Source organism: Neolamprologus brichardi, chromosome 16 (genome assembly GCF_056152115.1).
Source record: "Neolamprologus brichardi isolate AB-2024 chromosome 16, ASM5615211v1, whole genome shotgun sequence".
NCBI classification, from domain to species: domain Eukaryota; kingdom Metazoa; phylum Chordata; class Actinopteri; order Cichliformes; family Cichlidae; genus Neolamprologus; species Neolamprologus brichardi.
Window position 1 is genome coordinate 30,037,684 of NC_142119.1, and position 17,949 is coordinate 30,055,632.

Consider the following 17,949-nt stretch of genomic DNA (forward strand, 5'->3'; position numbering starts at 1 on the left):
AGCATTTCACAGCGTCGGATACTTTTACACCTTTCATGTAAATGTGTCTGGGAGTCGGCTGCTCTCACCTTTAGTGTTGTGAACATCAGTCCCAGCTCTCCGTGCTGAATGTTGGGATCCATCAAATCTTCTATGAGGCTGATTTCAGCTCCCAGGTTTCGGATCCTGAGCAGCAGAATAATGTGTAATGGGTTAATTGGATGTTTATAAAACTACTTTCAAAGAGGTGGGATGGTACAAATGACAGGACTGCGAACTTGAAAAGCATCAGGACTGGTTTGGTCCTCTTTGACTTGCTTAGTTTGGTTTTCATCTTCTTGTACAGCTACTTCAACAACCTCCAACAAAACACAGTACTTTATAAAATACTCAAGAAAATAGCTCAGGATGGAAAATGCCCTTCATTGTCTTACAGATATAAATTTTGCCAGCGAGCACTTATAAAATGTTCCGTTTTTTTAATCATTATAAATATCACGTGTTTAAAAAACTTTGAGGCTATAGTTCCCACACCTGAATCTCTAAAGAGGGGACACAAATTTAACACTGTGAGGTCTAATTCACCGGCAGGGCTGACACCAACCCTGAATCCTGCTCCTTTGTATTTGGAGTCAAGCTAAAAGTACTTTTTGGGGAAAAATATAAGTATTTTTGATAAATATCAGGTAGACTGATGACTGTTTTTGTTCCCTGATTGTCAAGACTTCAATAAAAGCATAAGGTTAGGGTAACCAACACAGACCTCAAATATCACCAATAAGGCAATACAGACACCTTTTACTACACGCAAATAAATGCATGAATGTGTGATAGGATACCTGGCTCTGAGCACCACATAAAGGAAGAGTGGGAACAGATCATCCATGCACCAGAGGAAGTCACCATGCAGCAGAGGTTTCACCTCCAGGGTCAGCTCCTCAAACGACTTCTGGATCACCATCAGCTTGTCTGACGGAGTGAATCTGGTGCTGTGTAAATATGAAGGGTTGAATTTTACATTTTAAATGAATTTACATTATAAACTCATGACATTGTGACATTTTTATTAGTGCGTGGGTGTGTATCCCTTTACCAAAGTCTCAATAGTTTGCGATCAAGCGTCACAACATCTATTAAAAAACCAGCTGAGTGAAGGAGTCCCAGTGTGTGCTTGAATAATCAGCTGCTAACTGAGTGAAACGACCTGAAAGTATCTGTGTGGCAGTCTTCATAAGAGCTGGGCAAATTCTCTAAATGCTTAGGAAAGGTGTTTAATGCTTCCTTTAGGAGAGGATATAGCTGAGCATCCTTGATGAAGGAAAAGGAGACAATAGCGACATCCCATTCAAGTGATCACCCATCCGACTATCCTTCTTTTAACCGCTTACTCAGTTCACACAGAGAGCTGCTGGCTGCTCTGAGGTCAGCAGGAGAGTGCAAAATACTGAGCACCCTCGAGGAGACCCTCCATCACAGTCAGGAAGCCCCGCCCACCAACAGGCTGAACATCTGTGCGCTCAGGTTCAGGATGTGAAGGTGGACGTCAGGATCGACAGCATCATCCGTCACTCTGAACTGAGCACAGCTGATCATTCAGTGTAGTGACGCTCTTCTCCACGGCTGACAGGTGAACCATGAACTTTATCCCGCTTTAATAAAATCTGCTTCTAAGGAGTTTTTTTTACTTGTGTGAAGAAACATTTACATTTTGAAAAGGTTGTGCGTTTGTGACCAGGACATCTATAAATTCAGTTGCAAATGAATCACTCTTATAGATACACAAAACTCTAAACCATGAATAAGAGCTCCATTTTTCATTTTTAGTGTCTAGTCATCACTAATGACATTGTGCGTGATCACAGGGCAGCTACCTGATCTGCTGGAGTGTTTCTACAGCAGAAACAAAACAGGCGTCTTTGCTGCTGGACACAATCTGTAATGCATGCAAAGAGATCCAGTTACAGACAATGAAACGAGAGCTGCAGCTGTAAATAAAAGCTGCACATTTAGACTGAAAATTACAGAAAGAAAAAAAACTGCCTCACCTGCTTTTTCTCCCCAAGAATTGACATCCACAGCGGCCAGAACTTCCTAAAGTGGAAAAATTCATATGACACAAAACATACAAATAAAATGTTTTTTTCTAAAGAAGAAAACCTTTTATATTTTTACTTATTTTGTGTGTTTTGTACTCACTCCTGCACTTCCAGGAAGCTGAGCAGCGATTGGTCAGGCTGTTTGTTGAGTCGGAGGATGCGCTCCCAGTACTCAGTTTCCTCCTGCTCCTCCTGCAGGGAGTACAGAGTAAAGAGAGGAGGATAGAGTCGAGGGAGCAGCAGAGGGAGGAGGAGAGAGGAGGAGCTCACCACCATAACACAACTGGAGAATAACGTGGTGGAGGAAGAAGAGGAGAAGAACACAGATGAAGAGTCAGGAAAACTTCATGTGTCCTGTATGTATGTGTGTGTGTGTGTGTGTGTGTGTGTGTGTGTGTGTGTGCGTCACTCACCCATGCCCTGTTGTGTAAGAGTTGCGTCTGCTCTTAGTTGGAGACGTGGGGGCATCTGGGAGGACGCTGCCATCGTCCGGTAATCCTGGGAATAAAAACCTGCAGACAGAATATTACAGCCATATTTAGTCAGGTGACAGACATTATACCACATAGACATATATAGTAAAATTTATTGTATACAAGAGTTTTATTTAAGTTGGTTTCGCATTCAGTTTCTAAATCTAAAAAGGGCTCAGTCCCTGTAAACCAAATCTTAAACCACAGTCCTGACTCCCTCACAATCAGCTGATTGATTTATTTTTGGTACAATAACTTTAATATGAAGACATGTCATGTCTACTCTCAGAGTTAAAAGCCCTCAGAGTCACAGGGGAGAGGTTGTCTTATTTTTTTTCCAAAATCGTGGAACTCTTACAACTTAAGTGCACAAAAAACCCACATGAAATTTTCAGATCCTCGACATAAAGTCGGTTAAATCTGACCTGGAAAATCTCTGCACAGGTCCATGGTGAAATCATATGCACAAGTGCAGGTGGGCAGAAGAGGATTTCAAGGTAGTGACTGAAATGTAGCGATGGCACAGGAAGCTGCACTAAGATGACCTTAAACAGGGAAACAGCAAAATTTCCTAATTTTCAGAGCACAGTCCTGGAAGTTTCTCCAGTCTCAGACCCGTGTATAGAAACTCTTTCCTGAGGGCCCAGCAAACAAATGAATCTACCTGATGACGCCGTAGAAGTGCGTGAGGTAGGCCAGGACCTCTTGGACCGCCTGCCTGAGTAGCCTGCGGTTTGATCCCACACCGACGTACGTCATCCTGTACGCTGTCACCAACGTCTCCACCAGCCAGCCTAGAGGGTGGTGGGGGGTCTCACATGCCTGATGCACACACATACACAAACATCTATTAACAAAAACAAAACTACAAATAACCAAAACCAGAAGACTTTCTTGACGCAGGAAAACAGCTCATGATAACAAACCATACCTAACTTAAACTTTGCAATATCCCCTCAAGATCTTCTTTGAGTCTGGACGGCTTCCAGTGCGTTCAAACATTACGTGATGGATCATCGCGGCTGATCAGGGCTGGGTCTCCAGTTGCCACAGCTATTACAGTTTCTATTTTGGTTTATTTCATTTTGTTTTGAATTCAGTTTAGTTTCAGCTGTTCAAAGAGTGAATTTCCCCATTTCTGTTTAGTTATTAGCTTTAGTCTTAAATTCCTAAAATATGTGTCAGTAGTGAGATTTAGAAGTTCATAATGAGTACTAAATACAAATGCAACGCTTTTTAAAGACAACTGATATGTAATCTTGGCAATTAAGTATCGAGGTGTGACCAACGTGACAGATAAAATATAAGGAAACCACCTATATTTTTATTATTTCCTTATATTTTAGTTAATTTAGCAAAGCGTTTCAGGTAGCTTTCCTTTTTTTCTTCTTCGAAAATGTGAGTTCTAATTTATTTATTCTATGTAATCTGAAAAGCCCCTAAAATGTACATTTTAATTTATGCTTTCTATTGTTTATTTATGGGTTCTCTGCACTTACTCTGGCTTCTCCCCACAGTCCAAACAGATGCCTGTTCGGTGAACTGTTGTTGGCTATCCTATCACAGGCTGTCTAGCATGCAACTGTGTACAGACACACAACCTCCTCTCAAGGCCCGCCTCCCTGCTAATTCATCCACTTTGCACTTTTACCTCTGCCATACACGCAGGATCTCCACTGATCAAGTTGGGTGGACATCTTAGCCATCAGCCTCAATGAAGGATAAATCTGTTTATTTAAATGTATGATCACTATACCTTGGTGAGGTATCTTCGTATGTTGTCGTAGTTTGCTGCAGTGACAGGTTCTTCATACTGAGGAATAAACTCCAGACACTCCAGGACTTTGGTCTGAGACCTGCTGAGGTCTGGGCTACAAACATACAGCACACAGACACATCCACTTTATTAAGTTGACAACTGTATACATAAGACACGATGAATTATTATCACACTGTGCAACCCATTAAGTAGTTTGGAAAGTTACATATTTCTTCTGCAGGAGCTTCAGCACATTTAGTTTAAAGTAAAATGATAAATACTGCATTAATGTCTCATCTTTAAAATGTGTAGGTTTACATCATTATAAAAACTGTGCGGCAGAGCTTTCACTTTAACAGATACAGTGTTTTATTAATGCCACTGTGGCAGTTACACCGTCAGCCAAACGTGCCGAAGCACGACAGAACCACCGCCGTATTGGATGGATGAGGTGGTGCTTTATGTCATCAGCTGTTTCCTGTCAGTTTTATAGAAGTCTAGGGGAAAATGACCCGACTTCTCACTGAATTTATGATGGCAGTAAACACCTTTCTGATGAATTTATGTTCTCAGTTTTACATTTAGGTCTTAATAGGATATTCGTTTTCGTAATTATGGTGCTATTTGAGGTAAAATGTACAATAAAGAAGTTTATTATTGAAACCTGATTTAAAAAAAATCAGGCTACTGACTATTAAAATGTTGAAAGTGAGCCTTTAAAACTGGATTTCATCAACCAATGTGTGACCTCAACTTGGCTACATCAATCTTTTATTTGAAATCTGCAGTCTAAACTAACACAAATGAAATCTGAGGCTTTGATGTTGCGTCCTTTATGTGTCTACCTCTGCCGTCGTGCAGTTGTTATTGTAACAGCGATGTTCTCCCAGGCCGTCGTCCTCTCTCCTTTCCCAGCAGCGTCGCAGCCTAGCCGACTCCAACATTCATCAAACACACAGATCCACCTCTGATCTGCCGGCACGGCGTACTGACCCAGTCTGCTGCACATGTGCGACATTTTCAAAGTTTTAAATGACACGGCATTACACGATTATACCCTCGTAACAGACAAGAAGTTGACAAATAAAAGCCTGCACAAATCAGGAGCACATTTACATGCATTATTATAAAACCAGCTTACTAAAGTGAAATAAATAATCACCTCAGGCCGTTCTTCTCCTTGTTTGGAGGTTCAACAATGCCTGGCTTTGTGTACGTTCCAACCACCTTCAGCCCTGAGCTCCACTCTCCACTGAACTGGCCGTCCAGACTGTCACCATTAGGCATGGTTAAAATCCCCTGAAGGAGAAGAGGAGTGAAGAATGAAACTTGTTTTAGAGTATTATTAGTAACAACCGTGATAAAAAGGAAAAAAGGTAGATTAAAGTTTTGAAGACTATCAAAATAAGACCTTTCCAGACACCGAGTCTTAAACAAAGAGCAGAAATCACTTCTACCTTCCCGCTGATGGTCCAGTCGTCAGTGAACTCCCCATGAAAAACTGTGTCATCGTCTGACATCAGCAAACCCGGACCCTGTCAGAAAGCACACTGCATCAAATGTGTCACCAATACGATTAAGATTTCATCACCACATTATATTTATTTACATTTCATCATCAGGTCAGATTTAAAGGCAGGCAGGACATTTTACTAGTTCAGAATTGAAAGGCGTGAGGTGCACAGGTGCACCAGTTCTACAACATGCACTACAAACTGCAGTCCAGTCACATGTCATGGATAAGATTAGAAATGTATCGATCCTGAGTGAAACCCTTGTGTGTTTTATGTGCTTTGTGCAATAGAAATATAAACAGTTGCAAAACAAGAGACATCTATAGTTAAAATTTAAGTAAATACAAAGTTGTTGTTTTTTTGTTAAAATGTCTGACTCAAGCTAGGAACATCCCAGAAAACATTTTGCAGTTGAAAAACATCATTTTGATGTTTTTGACAAACCCAACCTGATTAACAACAGTCTGCTGGACACTTTTCCTGTACTCTCTGGAAAGGGGATGTTTGTGTTTAGTAATTAATTTACAATATTATCTTATCAACTAGAGCATGATAAACTAATTTTATCGAACTGATTCACACACTGAGGTGTCTGTGTCATCCATCTGTTTCTCTTAAAGGGCAAAAGGCAGGACATGGCCTTAGCAGGTTGGCAGACTGCAGAAATTCACACCTACGGGAAATTTAGAATCACCAATTAACCCAACATGCTTGCCTTTAGACCAGGGGTGGCCAATTCCAGGCCCCGAGGGCCCGTGTCCTGCAGGTTTTAGATCTCACCTTGGGTCAACACACCTGAATCACATGATTAGTTCGTTACCAGGCCTCTGGAGAACTGCAGGAGCTAATTTAGCCATTTAAATCAGCTGTGTTGGTTCAAGGACACATATAAAATCTGCAGGGACACCGGCCCTCGAGGCCTGGAGTTGCCCACCCCTGCTTTAGACAGTGGAGAAAGAATGGAGTGCCCGGAGGAAACCCACAGAGGGAGAACATGCACACAGTGGGCCTCTGACTGGCTGGTGGATTCAAACCCAGGACTCTCTTGCTGTGAGGCAACAGGGCTAACCACTGTAACGCTGATACTGGAGGGCAGAGAAGTGATAGGTGTGATCACCTCGCAACTGAGACAGAATTTACATCTACATAACCATAAAAGGATTAAAATGACCATGTATTTTAAAAAAGCATGCTTGGGTAATACTGGGGTTTGTATATGTTGTTTGGCTGAGATGAGCCTGATGTCCTTTGCTGGCATGTTTAGAGTCAACTAATGGGAGCAGCAGTGGGGTTAGCATATTTTAAATTCTGCTGTTTGAAGAAGGAAAAGCATGAGCTCTGAGCGCTCTGCACCCCTCTCCGCCAGCCCAGGACCCCTCTGGTATGTGCTTCAGTGACATCAAAGAGAATCCTTTTTGATGATAAGCAGGATAAGTTATTTAATTATTACCTGCCGCATGTAGGATGCATTGTGTAAAATGCATTTGGTATTTTATCAACACACCACAGGCCTGCAGCTACTACCTGTCTGCACCAACAATTCAAGCCTTGTTACACCGCATGTCTCCCAACTTATCTGTTATTTCAGGTGCAGGGGTTTGTATATGCTTATTATAAACTAAAAGCTTTTTTAGAACTAACACATAGGATGACTAAAGACAAAAATGCATTTGTAAATGTTCAAACTAGTTTTTTTCTTTCTGCACATGTATTTAAGTAAACCAGCAAAAACCACTTATTAAAATGTACTCAAACTCACTCATCAGTGAACAAATTTGTAAGCACATATATAAGCAGATACATATTTCAGGGTGTACTTACGCTCATTTTGTTCTCTCTGAAAGCTCCTTCAAAGTACACGCTGTGCTGCGTGATGACGACCGCGCTGCCATGCCGCTGGTCATCCAGCCACATGCCCATGTACTTCTCACCTCTGGGGGGAAAAATGAGATCAGGGACTGCTGACGGGAGCATGTCTTTGATACAAAATTCATTCAATGATAGGCCATCTCTAGAAACCAGGACCGATATCGACTACTGTGAACCGACCATTAGAGGAAACCTTGCTCCGTCCTACCTAAGGAGATGCGTTCCACATTTAACACTTCTGAGTTTCTATATTTCTAAAATAGCAGTTTTCTTGGGGTTATTCAGACCTTGTGATGTCATCGTAGACGCCATATCCTGTCTTCTTGTCGTGGACCCACTGCCCGATGAAAACACTGGAGGAATTCCTCGCCAGTTTCCCAGAGCTCAGCATGCCGTAACCGTGCCGCTGCCCATCGCAGAAACAGCCCTCGTACACCTCGCCACTTGCATACCTGAGTATGACACATATACAGCAGCCTTCTGTGTTAGTGTGCAGAGCCCACAGCTGTGGCCACTTCAAAAAAAAAAACACTAAAACACTGTGGAGACATGTTTTATTTTAGTTCCACATTTGCTGACCCAAGACATTTGTTAACAAGAGCCGATGGCTTAAAAACTTAAAAAGCTTTTATATCTGTATATGGACGTCCAGCGCTGCTACTTAACACCTGACTAAGGCAACACGTACAATTTGTGCTATTTCACACCAGAAAGTTGGTAGAAAATGTGTACTGACTTGTACTTGCCAAAACCATGGATCTTGCCCTCTCTCCACTGTCCTTGGTAGGTGTCGGTTTTATTCAGTAGTTTATTAGGAATCACAGACTCTCCATAGCTGGGAAAAAAAAAGTAACAGTTAGCAAAGATCAGAATCTGCGACGTGGATATTTAAAACATGCCGGAGGTGAAGTGTAGGGCAATTACATCACTATTTCTGTTTCTTTTTTATCACATGACCAAAGGCAGGAAGAGCAGAGGTTTCTTACTGGAAATGAACAACATATCCAGTAACCACCTCTGTATAAGACCAGGTTACTGTACTGACCCATCCTCCAGTCCATTCTTGAAGTTCCCCTTGTACAGTCGCCCATCCGGCCACTTCATGGTTCCTCTGTGAAGGAAAATGTAGCTTCTGCTTAAACCGTTTAGCCAGCGTCATCAATTAAGTTCCCCACACAAAGAAGGAATTTACAGAAGAAGGCTGGAAACAGTCTTTTCTTCATTCATGCTGACTTCACTTATTGGTTTCTAGTGATTTGATTCCTCATTCATGCACATTGCTCCTCTTTGGCCTAAAAACATAATGACTTCAAACCTGCGTATTGAAGAAGTGGCTGTGCTTTTTAAATATATAAAAACTAATTTTACATTAATCTCTTAGAAACAACTGAGAGATTCCAAAGACAAAGTTGGATTATTTGTTTTGTATTGCTAACTGGCTGTTTTTTTTATTCAAGTTGTATTGGAAATCTATTGAGTTGTGCACATTGTTTTATGCATTTATGCGTGACAAAATAATTATAGCATTATCAAATGCTGTTATTATTGTTTGATTTTACAGGTGCATTAAATGAGGAACATTTTTAATGTTCTCCTAAATGATGCCTTCAGGGACCCTTAAAGAGAATGCCAAAAACATACAAACATGTTTTCTAACCTGCCATGAACCCGTCCTGCCAACCAGCTCCCGGTGTACTGAGCATCTTTGAACCGTTCGTCTGCCGTGAACGTGTAGGAGGCCGTGCGAGTCATTGCTGGTGACGACCCCTGACCTCCGCCGCCCAGTATCTGATCCACTGCCTGGTTAAGAGATCGTAACCACTTGTTCTGCAGAGAAAGAAGCACAGAACCGAAGCAGACGCTTTAAGACGGAATTCGATCTCAAAAAAAACTTTTTTTACAAACTGATTTTGAAAAACTAAGCAACAGTAATGGTTTAAACCATAAATGTACCTTTTCCTGCGGTGTTGAGGCCACCAGGGTGAAACTCTCCTCTGGACATGTTATTTTGAGGGCATGACTGAAAATATGTAGCACAAGAGCAATAATTAACTTAATTGGTACAAAAAAACAAGGAGGTGGATCTTTTAAATATTGTATTACAAATGACATCCAACTTCCACTCCCTAAACGCTTTGTAGGCTGGAGGTCCAACTTAAAAATATTTCTAGAATTAGATCACTGTTGTCTCCTGCTGATTTTCATAAGGTCATGCAATGCTCTGCAAGCTGGAATAAGTCAGAGCTCACTCCACTGATCCCAGCTGCTCAGATTTTAAAATCTGACTCATAAATAAAAAGCACAAATGACATCCTTATAAGTACATGAAGTACTTATTACCATCTTATTAGTCTGGGGGTTGAACGGGACTCTACTGGTTATTCTGGGGTCTGAGCTAGCAAACAAAGGTGACAAATGTACCAGTACTTTTAAAAGTAGATGATTTAAAGAGCAGTAGGTTTCATGGAAAGTTAACCATAACCATGGCTTAATGATTTGCTGCTTGTTGCCTATCCAATAAATACAAAGTAAATTAAAAGATTAAAAAAGATCCCCGCATGGATCTCACTGCTCCCATGTTGCTGTTGAGGCTATAGTGTTGCATAAATGTTTTTATCAGAGCGACTAACATTCCTTTACTTCGCATTAGTCAGCATGTAGATTGATTTCTACAACAACAAACTCACAGTCCGCTGCCGTTTTCAGTGACCGGTTTCACCCACAAACAGGTCAGAGGGTAGACGTGATGAGTGGAGAACTGCACACAAAAAGGGAGAGCAGCACTTTTTCTGTAATTCTCACATATTAGGTAACAACGCGCTGTCTGAGATTACAAAACTTTAGAAACTATCAAATCCTACTGTGTGTGTGTGTGTATGTTAGAGAGGGAGGGAAAAGGATAGATGACCAAAAGATATGCCTTTATAACTGTCTGTGGTTTCCTGACTGTGTGCTGGTAAATTGGGGAAGTCCAACGTCTTTTGAGTTCAGCTACACTACCCTACACTAATAAGGCAGTTTCCTCTATAAACTTATGACCTTTTAAGATATTTCAGTTGTTTTCAACATGACTTGTGTTTTAATATTCAAAGTAATTGACTGTTTTAAATTCCTTTTTATATCAATTACAGTTAAAGGTCGATAAAAGCTTGTTTTTTTTAACTACATGAGATGTAACCATTAAGTTGTGTGACTCCTACAATATAACCCTGATTTAAATTTGGATGACTTCTCCTTCAAGGTCCTCTACTTATGCACCTCTGTGCTGCGTCCAGGACTTCTGCTGCTTTTAGGTCTATCTGTAGAAGTCTTGTTCCGACCATTTGAACATGTGAGCTGAAAACAGAAGCATAGAAATGACGACCATGCTGGACGTGGACACACAGAAGTGAGTGTTGGACCTGTCAGGGTTTCACCCTTGTCTTTGAACCATGAACAGGATTTTAAGGGATAAGCCGGGGTCCATTTTTTGACCCACGGAATAGCATTTCTGCTTTTTGCAGATGTAGTTCTGTTGGCTTTAGTGGAGCGTGACCTTCGATTTTGTAGCCAAGTGTGAAATGGCTGCGATGACAATCAGCAGCTCAAAGTCTGAGCGCTGTAAAACAGTGGAGTGTTCCCTCTGGATCTGGGAAGAGACGCTGCCCCAAGTGAAGAACTCTCATCATCTTCTTTGCCAGTACTGAGAAGATGGAGGTAGACCAGCAGAGTGGTGCAGCGTGTGACTGGATTGTCATGGCAAATTTGTTTTCTCTTGAATGACTGAATGGTAAAGCGAGAGTTCCAACTCTCACCTATGGTAAGGAGATCTAAAGACCAAACAAGTAAAATCACCTGAAGATCTTCTGGGCTAATTCTTAGGAAAACTCAGACATCCAGAAGTAATTTGAAGCTTTTGCGCCTTTGTGTGAAAAAAGAAGCTAGCAGAGATGGTTCAAGCATCTGCTCATGGATGACTCATGAATGGAGGGTTTTCGGGCACATCTAACATCTAAGAGCAAAAGATCCAGAACTCATTGAGAGATTTTATATCTCATTGGGCCTGGGAATTCCTCATGATCACTCAGGAGGAACAGGAAAGAAATGCTGGGGAGAAAGATGTCTAGAATATCCTGCATAACCTGATGGCAGATAAGCAGAACTGAATTGGTGGATGGCCGGATGGGTAGACGGACAGACAGACAGATGGATGGATAAGGTGAAGACCTTGAAAGGGAACTGACCAGCTTTAAGTTTTGATTGTCATGGGAAGAATTAACATTTCTTAGTGCACATTGCATACTAACCACATTTTACAATTATAAGACTTATTTATGATGCACAAAATGACTTTTAGTACATCAACGGTTGCTCAAAGTTTTAACTCACAACACGTGACATGAGCCCAAAACTCTAGTAACACACCACACCACATCAAACAGGAAACAGAGTCTCAGGAAGAAACTGCTCTAAAACCAAAAAAAAGTAGCCAAAGAGGACAAGCTGACAGTAAGTGTAAGAATAAAGAAGCCATCATCTGGAAGAAATCAGTGACAGTCTCCCTGTTTAAAGCTAGACCACAGCAGTGAGAGATGCATCCTTTCACCATCACCCTTCCAAGCTCTGAACTACTGCAGCTATGACCTCATCTACTTTCACCACTAACTAATGTCGGAAAATCTTCTAAACACAAATGAATCCACACACAGCAGCTTGCTGAGCAGCAGCTGGACAGAATCAGCCATCAGGACCACATGCACAGAATAAATGTTAACACAGGACATCTGTAATGCTGGAATATTACAAAGGCCACTGATCACTGTTTGTTTTAGCCTCATTCATGTTAACTGAGTGGACAAAATATTAAAAACAGGGAACATAATGGCCAGCAATTCTGACATCAAAGGAAAAATTCATTTATGAACAACGCAAGCCATCGTTCATCATTATACAAACAGACAACGAATTCTTAGTTTAGTTGTAGATCAGTCGATAGTTTGTTCTGTCTTTTCATTTACTATCAAAGGGCTGACCAGTTGCCATAGATGTGATCCCACCAGTGAGACTCTTGTCTCTCAGGTGGACCAACTTCAACTCCACCATCTTATTCTGCTGTGAAGATTTGGTGCAAGCTGGAGGGCTACTCCAACTAGAGGTGAATAGGTTTGTGTGCTGCCAACCCAAGCTCAACAAGGCTGCAAAGCAGAGCATAGACTAGTGTCGCCAAGTGCTACTCAAGAAGATGGAGCTGGAGCATGTCCACAGGATGAGAGCTCACTGGTGAGGCAGTTAATTATTCGGCCTATATGATATATACAGTATCCTACTGCAGCTCAAGCTCAAGCTCAGTTACAGTTATGTCTGTTATTGGAGGTAAACTGGTGGAAGGGATACTCACGAAGCTCTGAGAGGGAATTGTACCCTGAATAAAAGACACAATGTTCATATGTAAGCTTCAGCTGTAAATCAATGCAGATGACCAGAAATCACTGTCAGCAGAGATCCTTTGGTTTTTCTCTGGTGTACAGTGAGTGTTGTTGTTAACAAAAAAAATGAAATAACGACAATTTTAAAAGACTTAAAGGCTCCTTTATGCACTGCTTCCCCCAACATGAATTTATGCTACTAACATAAGCACTTTAATATATCTGATTTCATACGGACTTATTTTGAGTACCTGTGTGTGCACCAGGGCGTCATTGAACAATATGAACCAGTGATTTGAGAACCGCCCGGCATTCTGCAGAGTCAGAGATCTGTTGCTGCTTTCACAAACCACACGACGCCTGGGAAGACGCAGGCACTCCTGAAGAACAAAATCACACACATAAATTTCCTTAATAAAACCCGGGGTACTCTAGTAGCTCATAAGCTGCAACACATGTCTCATAACTTAATGTGTTTTCACACAGGATGTGGAAGGGGCCGCACTCTGAAAACCATTACTTTCAATAGACTGTACTGCACGATGATGGGTTGCTGCTTTGCAGAGCAGCGTGCAGTTCAGATGTTCTTGCAGACACCTTGATCAAAGTGCAACAAATTTAAATATAAGGTGATTTATATTTGTCTGGAAATTTAATGAATTTACAAGAGGAAACCCTTGGAAACAGGTTTCTGTGCAAGCAGACACCTCAGGTGTGTGTTTTAACACACCAGTTGCTCTACAGATCTATTATAGTTCTTTAACAACTGAAGAAAGGAGGTGCAGAAAAGAGACTGACATCCAACTGAAAGTATTCAAAACTGTACCTATTTGTTTTGTCTTTGAACAGCATGCTACACCCATCAGTGAGAACTACCCTATTACTTTAGCCAATGAAATACAGGGCAGGGCTGTTCAGGGCAAGTTAATACTCTGGGAATCAGCTCAGTTTGAAAAGGAGCACTTAGAGAGTCCTGCCAGGAAGGCTAGTGGCTCTAGGGAGTGAAATAAAATTTAGAAGCACACTTGTTGTCATGGGTTAAAACCTCAAAGGAAAGCATAGTGACTAATGTGTATAGACTAGAAAAAAATTACAGGATGCAGGCACATAAAACAGAGTTGTGCTCACAGTAGTTTTGCCAGAGTGGGTCTTCCAGAACAGGAAGGTGGTTTCAGCCTCCTTCCTCCTTCTTAGCAGTGATGAAGACAGGGACTCGCAATCTTTATGACCCTGATCAAGGGACTTGTACTCCACAGTTAACTGGGGAGAAAAGGAAAGACAGCACGACAGAGAATTTTGTACACCTGAACATATAAAAGACTTGAAGTCAATATAGTGACAGTAACAACCACTTGTTCTAATGTTGCTCAGTCATGGGGACGAAACAGAAAGTGAGAGAATGAAGCAAGGGAAAGAGAGCAGAAGAAGAAGAAGAGGGACGGTCAAAAAAGTGCTTGAGACAAAAAGAGAGAAGAGGATTTTCTCACCACATCATAGCAGGCCGCCAGTTTGAGCAGGGCTCGGCTGTACTGGTGGAGCTGCTGCAGAGGCCAGTACAACATTGAAACCAGATCAACATCACCACTGGCTGACTGATCTGATACGGACAGCTGAGTGAGCAAAGTCTGCCGAAAGCCTAAACTCTCACTGGGCAGGAACAGAGACAGGGAGAGACAGATGCACTCTTAGAATAACACGTCTGTCAAGTGACTGGGATAAGTTTTATGCGTTTAGTTTAGTCACAAAAGCAGAAAACATACAAGAACATGTATTTGCAAATGAAGAGAGCTGCACTTCTACAGTGAGCACTTAAGAAAAATAAAAGTGCTTACAGTGAGAGTTTGTGAAGTGGTTGGAATCCGCCCATTACTTGGAAATCACCAAGTGAAGAAAAATACCTAGAGTCAGACAGAGTGATTTTAACTTAGATTTTACTCCTCAGTGACACACAAGATACAGCTTTACAAAGTCAAGTGAACTTGCAAGAAGAGCTTAAACCCTCCATCTCAAATTAAAGATCATTTGAAATAGGTTTGTCTTCCTGGCTTGTTTCTTTTAACTATATATAGGCTTAAATATAATGTGATGAAACCTAACCTGATCACAGCATAAATATGTGTGATCCCGAATTTCAGGAGGGTTTGCTTGTATGTAAAGTAATTCTAGCCACAGCACTATAACTGCTTTGTAATACATGAATAAACAAAGCATCATGAATGTGCAGCTGACAAATCAGCAACAACTGTGTGATGTGATCATGGCAACATGGATCAAAATCTCTGAGATATTTTTCCAGCATCTTGTTGAATCTAAAGCAGTTCTGAAGGCAATGTGCTACAAGTAGGGTAACTAATACAGTCAACAGTGAGTGTAAAAACTAAAAATGGGATTACTGACATAAACATGAGTATGTCTGTTCATGTTTTCTTTGAGGGAATCACATGATGGGACTTTTGTTTGGTGAGACAAAAAAAAAACCCAACTCACCTTTTGTATGTGTCCATGAAATACTCTGTGTGTGTCAGCAGGGGAAGGGTAGTGACATCACAGCCCTGCACGTTATGCAGGAAGTAGGTGAGTGCTGTGGCATGTCGGCCAATCAGGGTGCTCAGCTGAACAAAACTCTCACAGAGAGAGAAGAAGAGATGAGTGCACTGCTCACCCAACACTGGACACAAACTTTCTGCAGATGAGAAAACACACACACACACAAACACTAATTTTAATAAATGTTTTAATGAGGCAGAACGAGGCAGTAGATGCTCTCTGACCTCTTTTACGCAGAGGGGTGAGGAGGATCTTCCTGACGCTGCTGCACCAACAGTACAAGTGTCTCTCTCTGGAGGCCAGCTCGTGGATAGCCGAAATAAAACCCATGACATTGTGGTCTGCCAGCACCGCACAGCTCTGACCTCCACAGCACACACTGCTAACGTAACCCATCTACACACACAGAAAAAACAAGAGGGTAACATTTAGGTTACAATTACAGATAGAGTTAGGCTGGTGTGAGTAAGAACTTCCATCTCATAAATATACTCGTGCTTTAGCGGAAAAAATGCTCCACAAATCATTTTCCTTACTGTCTGTGTTAAGTTGCGCTTTGGACCTACAAACCTCGATGCAGAAGGGCAGCAGGGTGGGCATGACTGTATAATGCTCCACTCTGTTGGGTGACCTCTTGCTTGAGCTTTCACTCTGGTTTAGCCTCTCAGTTTGCACTGGCTCCTTCTGTTGGCCGCAGTACAACAGGACTGGCTGCACACAGTCTCCATCAGCCAGGAGCAGGGAGTGGCTCTGACCGGCTGACAAGTCCCAAACACGAAGGCCATCAGACAGCTATGGTGGTCCACCCACAACAAAACAGTAGTAGTATTAGGAAATGGATGGTGTTGCTATGTTTTCCTACATTAGCGAAAATAATAATCTATGTGAATAACGAAATCTTTGGCTAGAAGTGTGAAATGTGTGAATTAAATTTTCAAAAATGGGATGAGATTTCTGTACCTTCGCCTGCTGAGGGACAGTGATGGGGCTGTTCACGTGGCCGAGTTGTCCACACATGTTGCTGCCCCATGAGTACACCTACAGCACAGAAGAGATGAAATAGGGGGTGAGCATGTGCTTACATACAAGTAATGCTTGAAACTTGAGACCTTGAAAAATAACATGATGAAAGTATCATAAGAAAGTTAATTACATCTTATTTTTAAGACTGAGTCACAACTGTTGATGTTTAATTAGGATGTCTATTAGCCTTTTGTTAAAGCATAACTCATCTTTCTGGACTTCTCATTAAAACATACAGAAATGTTAAGCTCATCTCAGCATGCAAGTACAGGTAGCAATATTTAGTAAGGTGTCCAGAGCTTGGGAGCATTTAATGTCAAAGGGAGTCCTCAGATCAGTGTGTGCTGTTTTTGTTACCTGGCACTGAGCAGTGAGAGCCAGTGAATGGTGCGAGCCTGCAGCAACTTTGATCACTTCTTCACCTGTTAAAGACTTGATGCATAGAGGCTGGAGTCTGGACACACAAACACAGTTCAGTCTAATCTTGTGGTTATAATTTCTTTCTTTACACATTTCCAACTAATTTAATTGAGCATTTCATCCCAAAAGGTTGTATCTAATTGTCTTTTAATGTAATTCTGTTCAATTCACCTTTAAATAATAATTATGCTTATTACATCATCATAGACATATTGTAAACACAATATAGACATTTTATTTTTAAATATCACTGTTACACTTTCTTTTTGGTCCCCACCTGGCGAGCTGATCTCCATGACCAAGTTGTCCCTCAGAGCCACGGCCCCAGCTCCAAATCTCTGTCTCCAGAAATGGCAGGCCATCTTCTGCCTCCTCTGGCGCTCCAGCCGGAGCCCCACCAGCTGAGGACGGCCTGCAAGCACAAGGGTGTCGCCTCCGAGGAGACCCTAACGGAAAAATACACGAGCAGAGTAGAGTAAAGCTTTAATGTCCCTGTGGGGGCACCTGCTTTGCAGAGAGTAGTCCAATGTAATATATACATGTATAAAAGATGCTTGGGATTCAATATGATGGTTTGTCGTTACATTAAGACTACCACACCAGCAAATCACAGAATAAGAAAGCATTGACTGAATAAAAGAAAAAATACACTAGGTGAGGACATTCAAATAACTGAATCCTCACATAATTGTCATATTTGAGCATTTGTCTATATTGTAAATTGAGTTTTTCATTAAAATTACATAACTCTAGTACAAAATGTTTTTTGTCAATGTTTCAGAATGATCTTGAAATCCTAAAAGAGCCTAGATGGACTTAAGCGATCTTTGAGTAATATGAATCTTATTGCTACAGAATGCAATC

At 41.4% G+C, this 17,949-nt stretch overlaps 1 protein-coding gene across 5 annotated transcripts in view; it reads right to left on the minus strand.

The window, feature by feature from the left end:
• The window catches only part of LOC102795805 (alsin-like), a 31,017-nt gene that overhangs the window by 2,777 nt on the left and 10,291 nt on the right, over positions 1-17,949 (minus strand). The window contains exons 12-40 of one of the 5 annotated variants that reach the window (XM_035912775.2): positions 17,363-17,531; positions 17,023-17,119; positions 16,603-16,680; positions 16,213-16,434; positions 15,867-16,038; positions 15,583-15,778; positions 14,928-14,993; positions 14,583-14,742; positions 14,224-14,355; positions 13,347-13,475; positions 13,068-13,091; positions 10,378-10,448; positions 9,644-9,710; positions 9,348-9,517; positions 8,736-8,801; positions 8,427-8,525; positions 7,978-8,142; positions 7,643-7,754; positions 5,765-5,842; positions 5,470-5,606; positions 5,153-5,305; positions 4,305-4,419; positions 3,213-3,370; positions 2,489-2,587; positions 2,176-2,358; positions 2,025-2,070; positions 1,851-1,912; positions 819-968; positions 69-165 (exon numbers count right to left, since the gene is read on the minus strand). In XM_035912775.2, coding sequence (XP_035768668.2) covers positions 69-165; positions 819-968; positions 1,851-1,912; positions 2,025-2,070; positions 2,176-2,358; positions 2,489-2,587; positions 3,213-3,370; positions 4,305-4,419; positions 5,153-5,305; positions 5,470-5,606; positions 5,765-5,842; positions 7,643-7,754; positions 7,978-8,142; positions 8,427-8,525; positions 8,736-8,801; positions 9,348-9,517; positions 9,644-9,710; positions 10,378-10,448; positions 13,068-13,091; positions 13,347-13,475; positions 14,224-14,355; positions 14,583-14,742; positions 14,928-14,993; positions 15,583-15,778; positions 15,867-16,038; positions 16,213-16,434; positions 16,603-16,680; positions 17,023-17,119; positions 17,363-17,531 — 3,473 coding nt within the window. Of the gene's footprint in view, positions 1-68; positions 166-818; positions 969-1,850; positions 1,913-2,024; positions 2,071-2,175; positions 2,359-2,488; positions 2,588-3,212; positions 3,371-4,304; positions 4,420-5,152; positions 5,309-5,469; positions 5,607-5,764; positions 5,843-7,642; positions 7,755-7,977; positions 8,143-8,426; positions 8,526-8,735; positions 8,802-9,347; positions 9,518-9,643; positions 9,711-10,377; positions 10,449-13,067; positions 13,092-13,346; positions 13,476-14,223; positions 14,356-14,582; positions 14,743-14,927; positions 14,994-15,582; positions 15,779-15,866; positions 16,039-16,212; positions 16,435-16,602; positions 16,681-17,022; positions 17,120-17,362; positions 17,532-17,949 lie in introns of all 5 variants that reach the window. The other 4 variants (XM_006802410.3, XM_006802409.3, XM_087830258.1 and 1 more) reach the window with 4 other exon arrangements.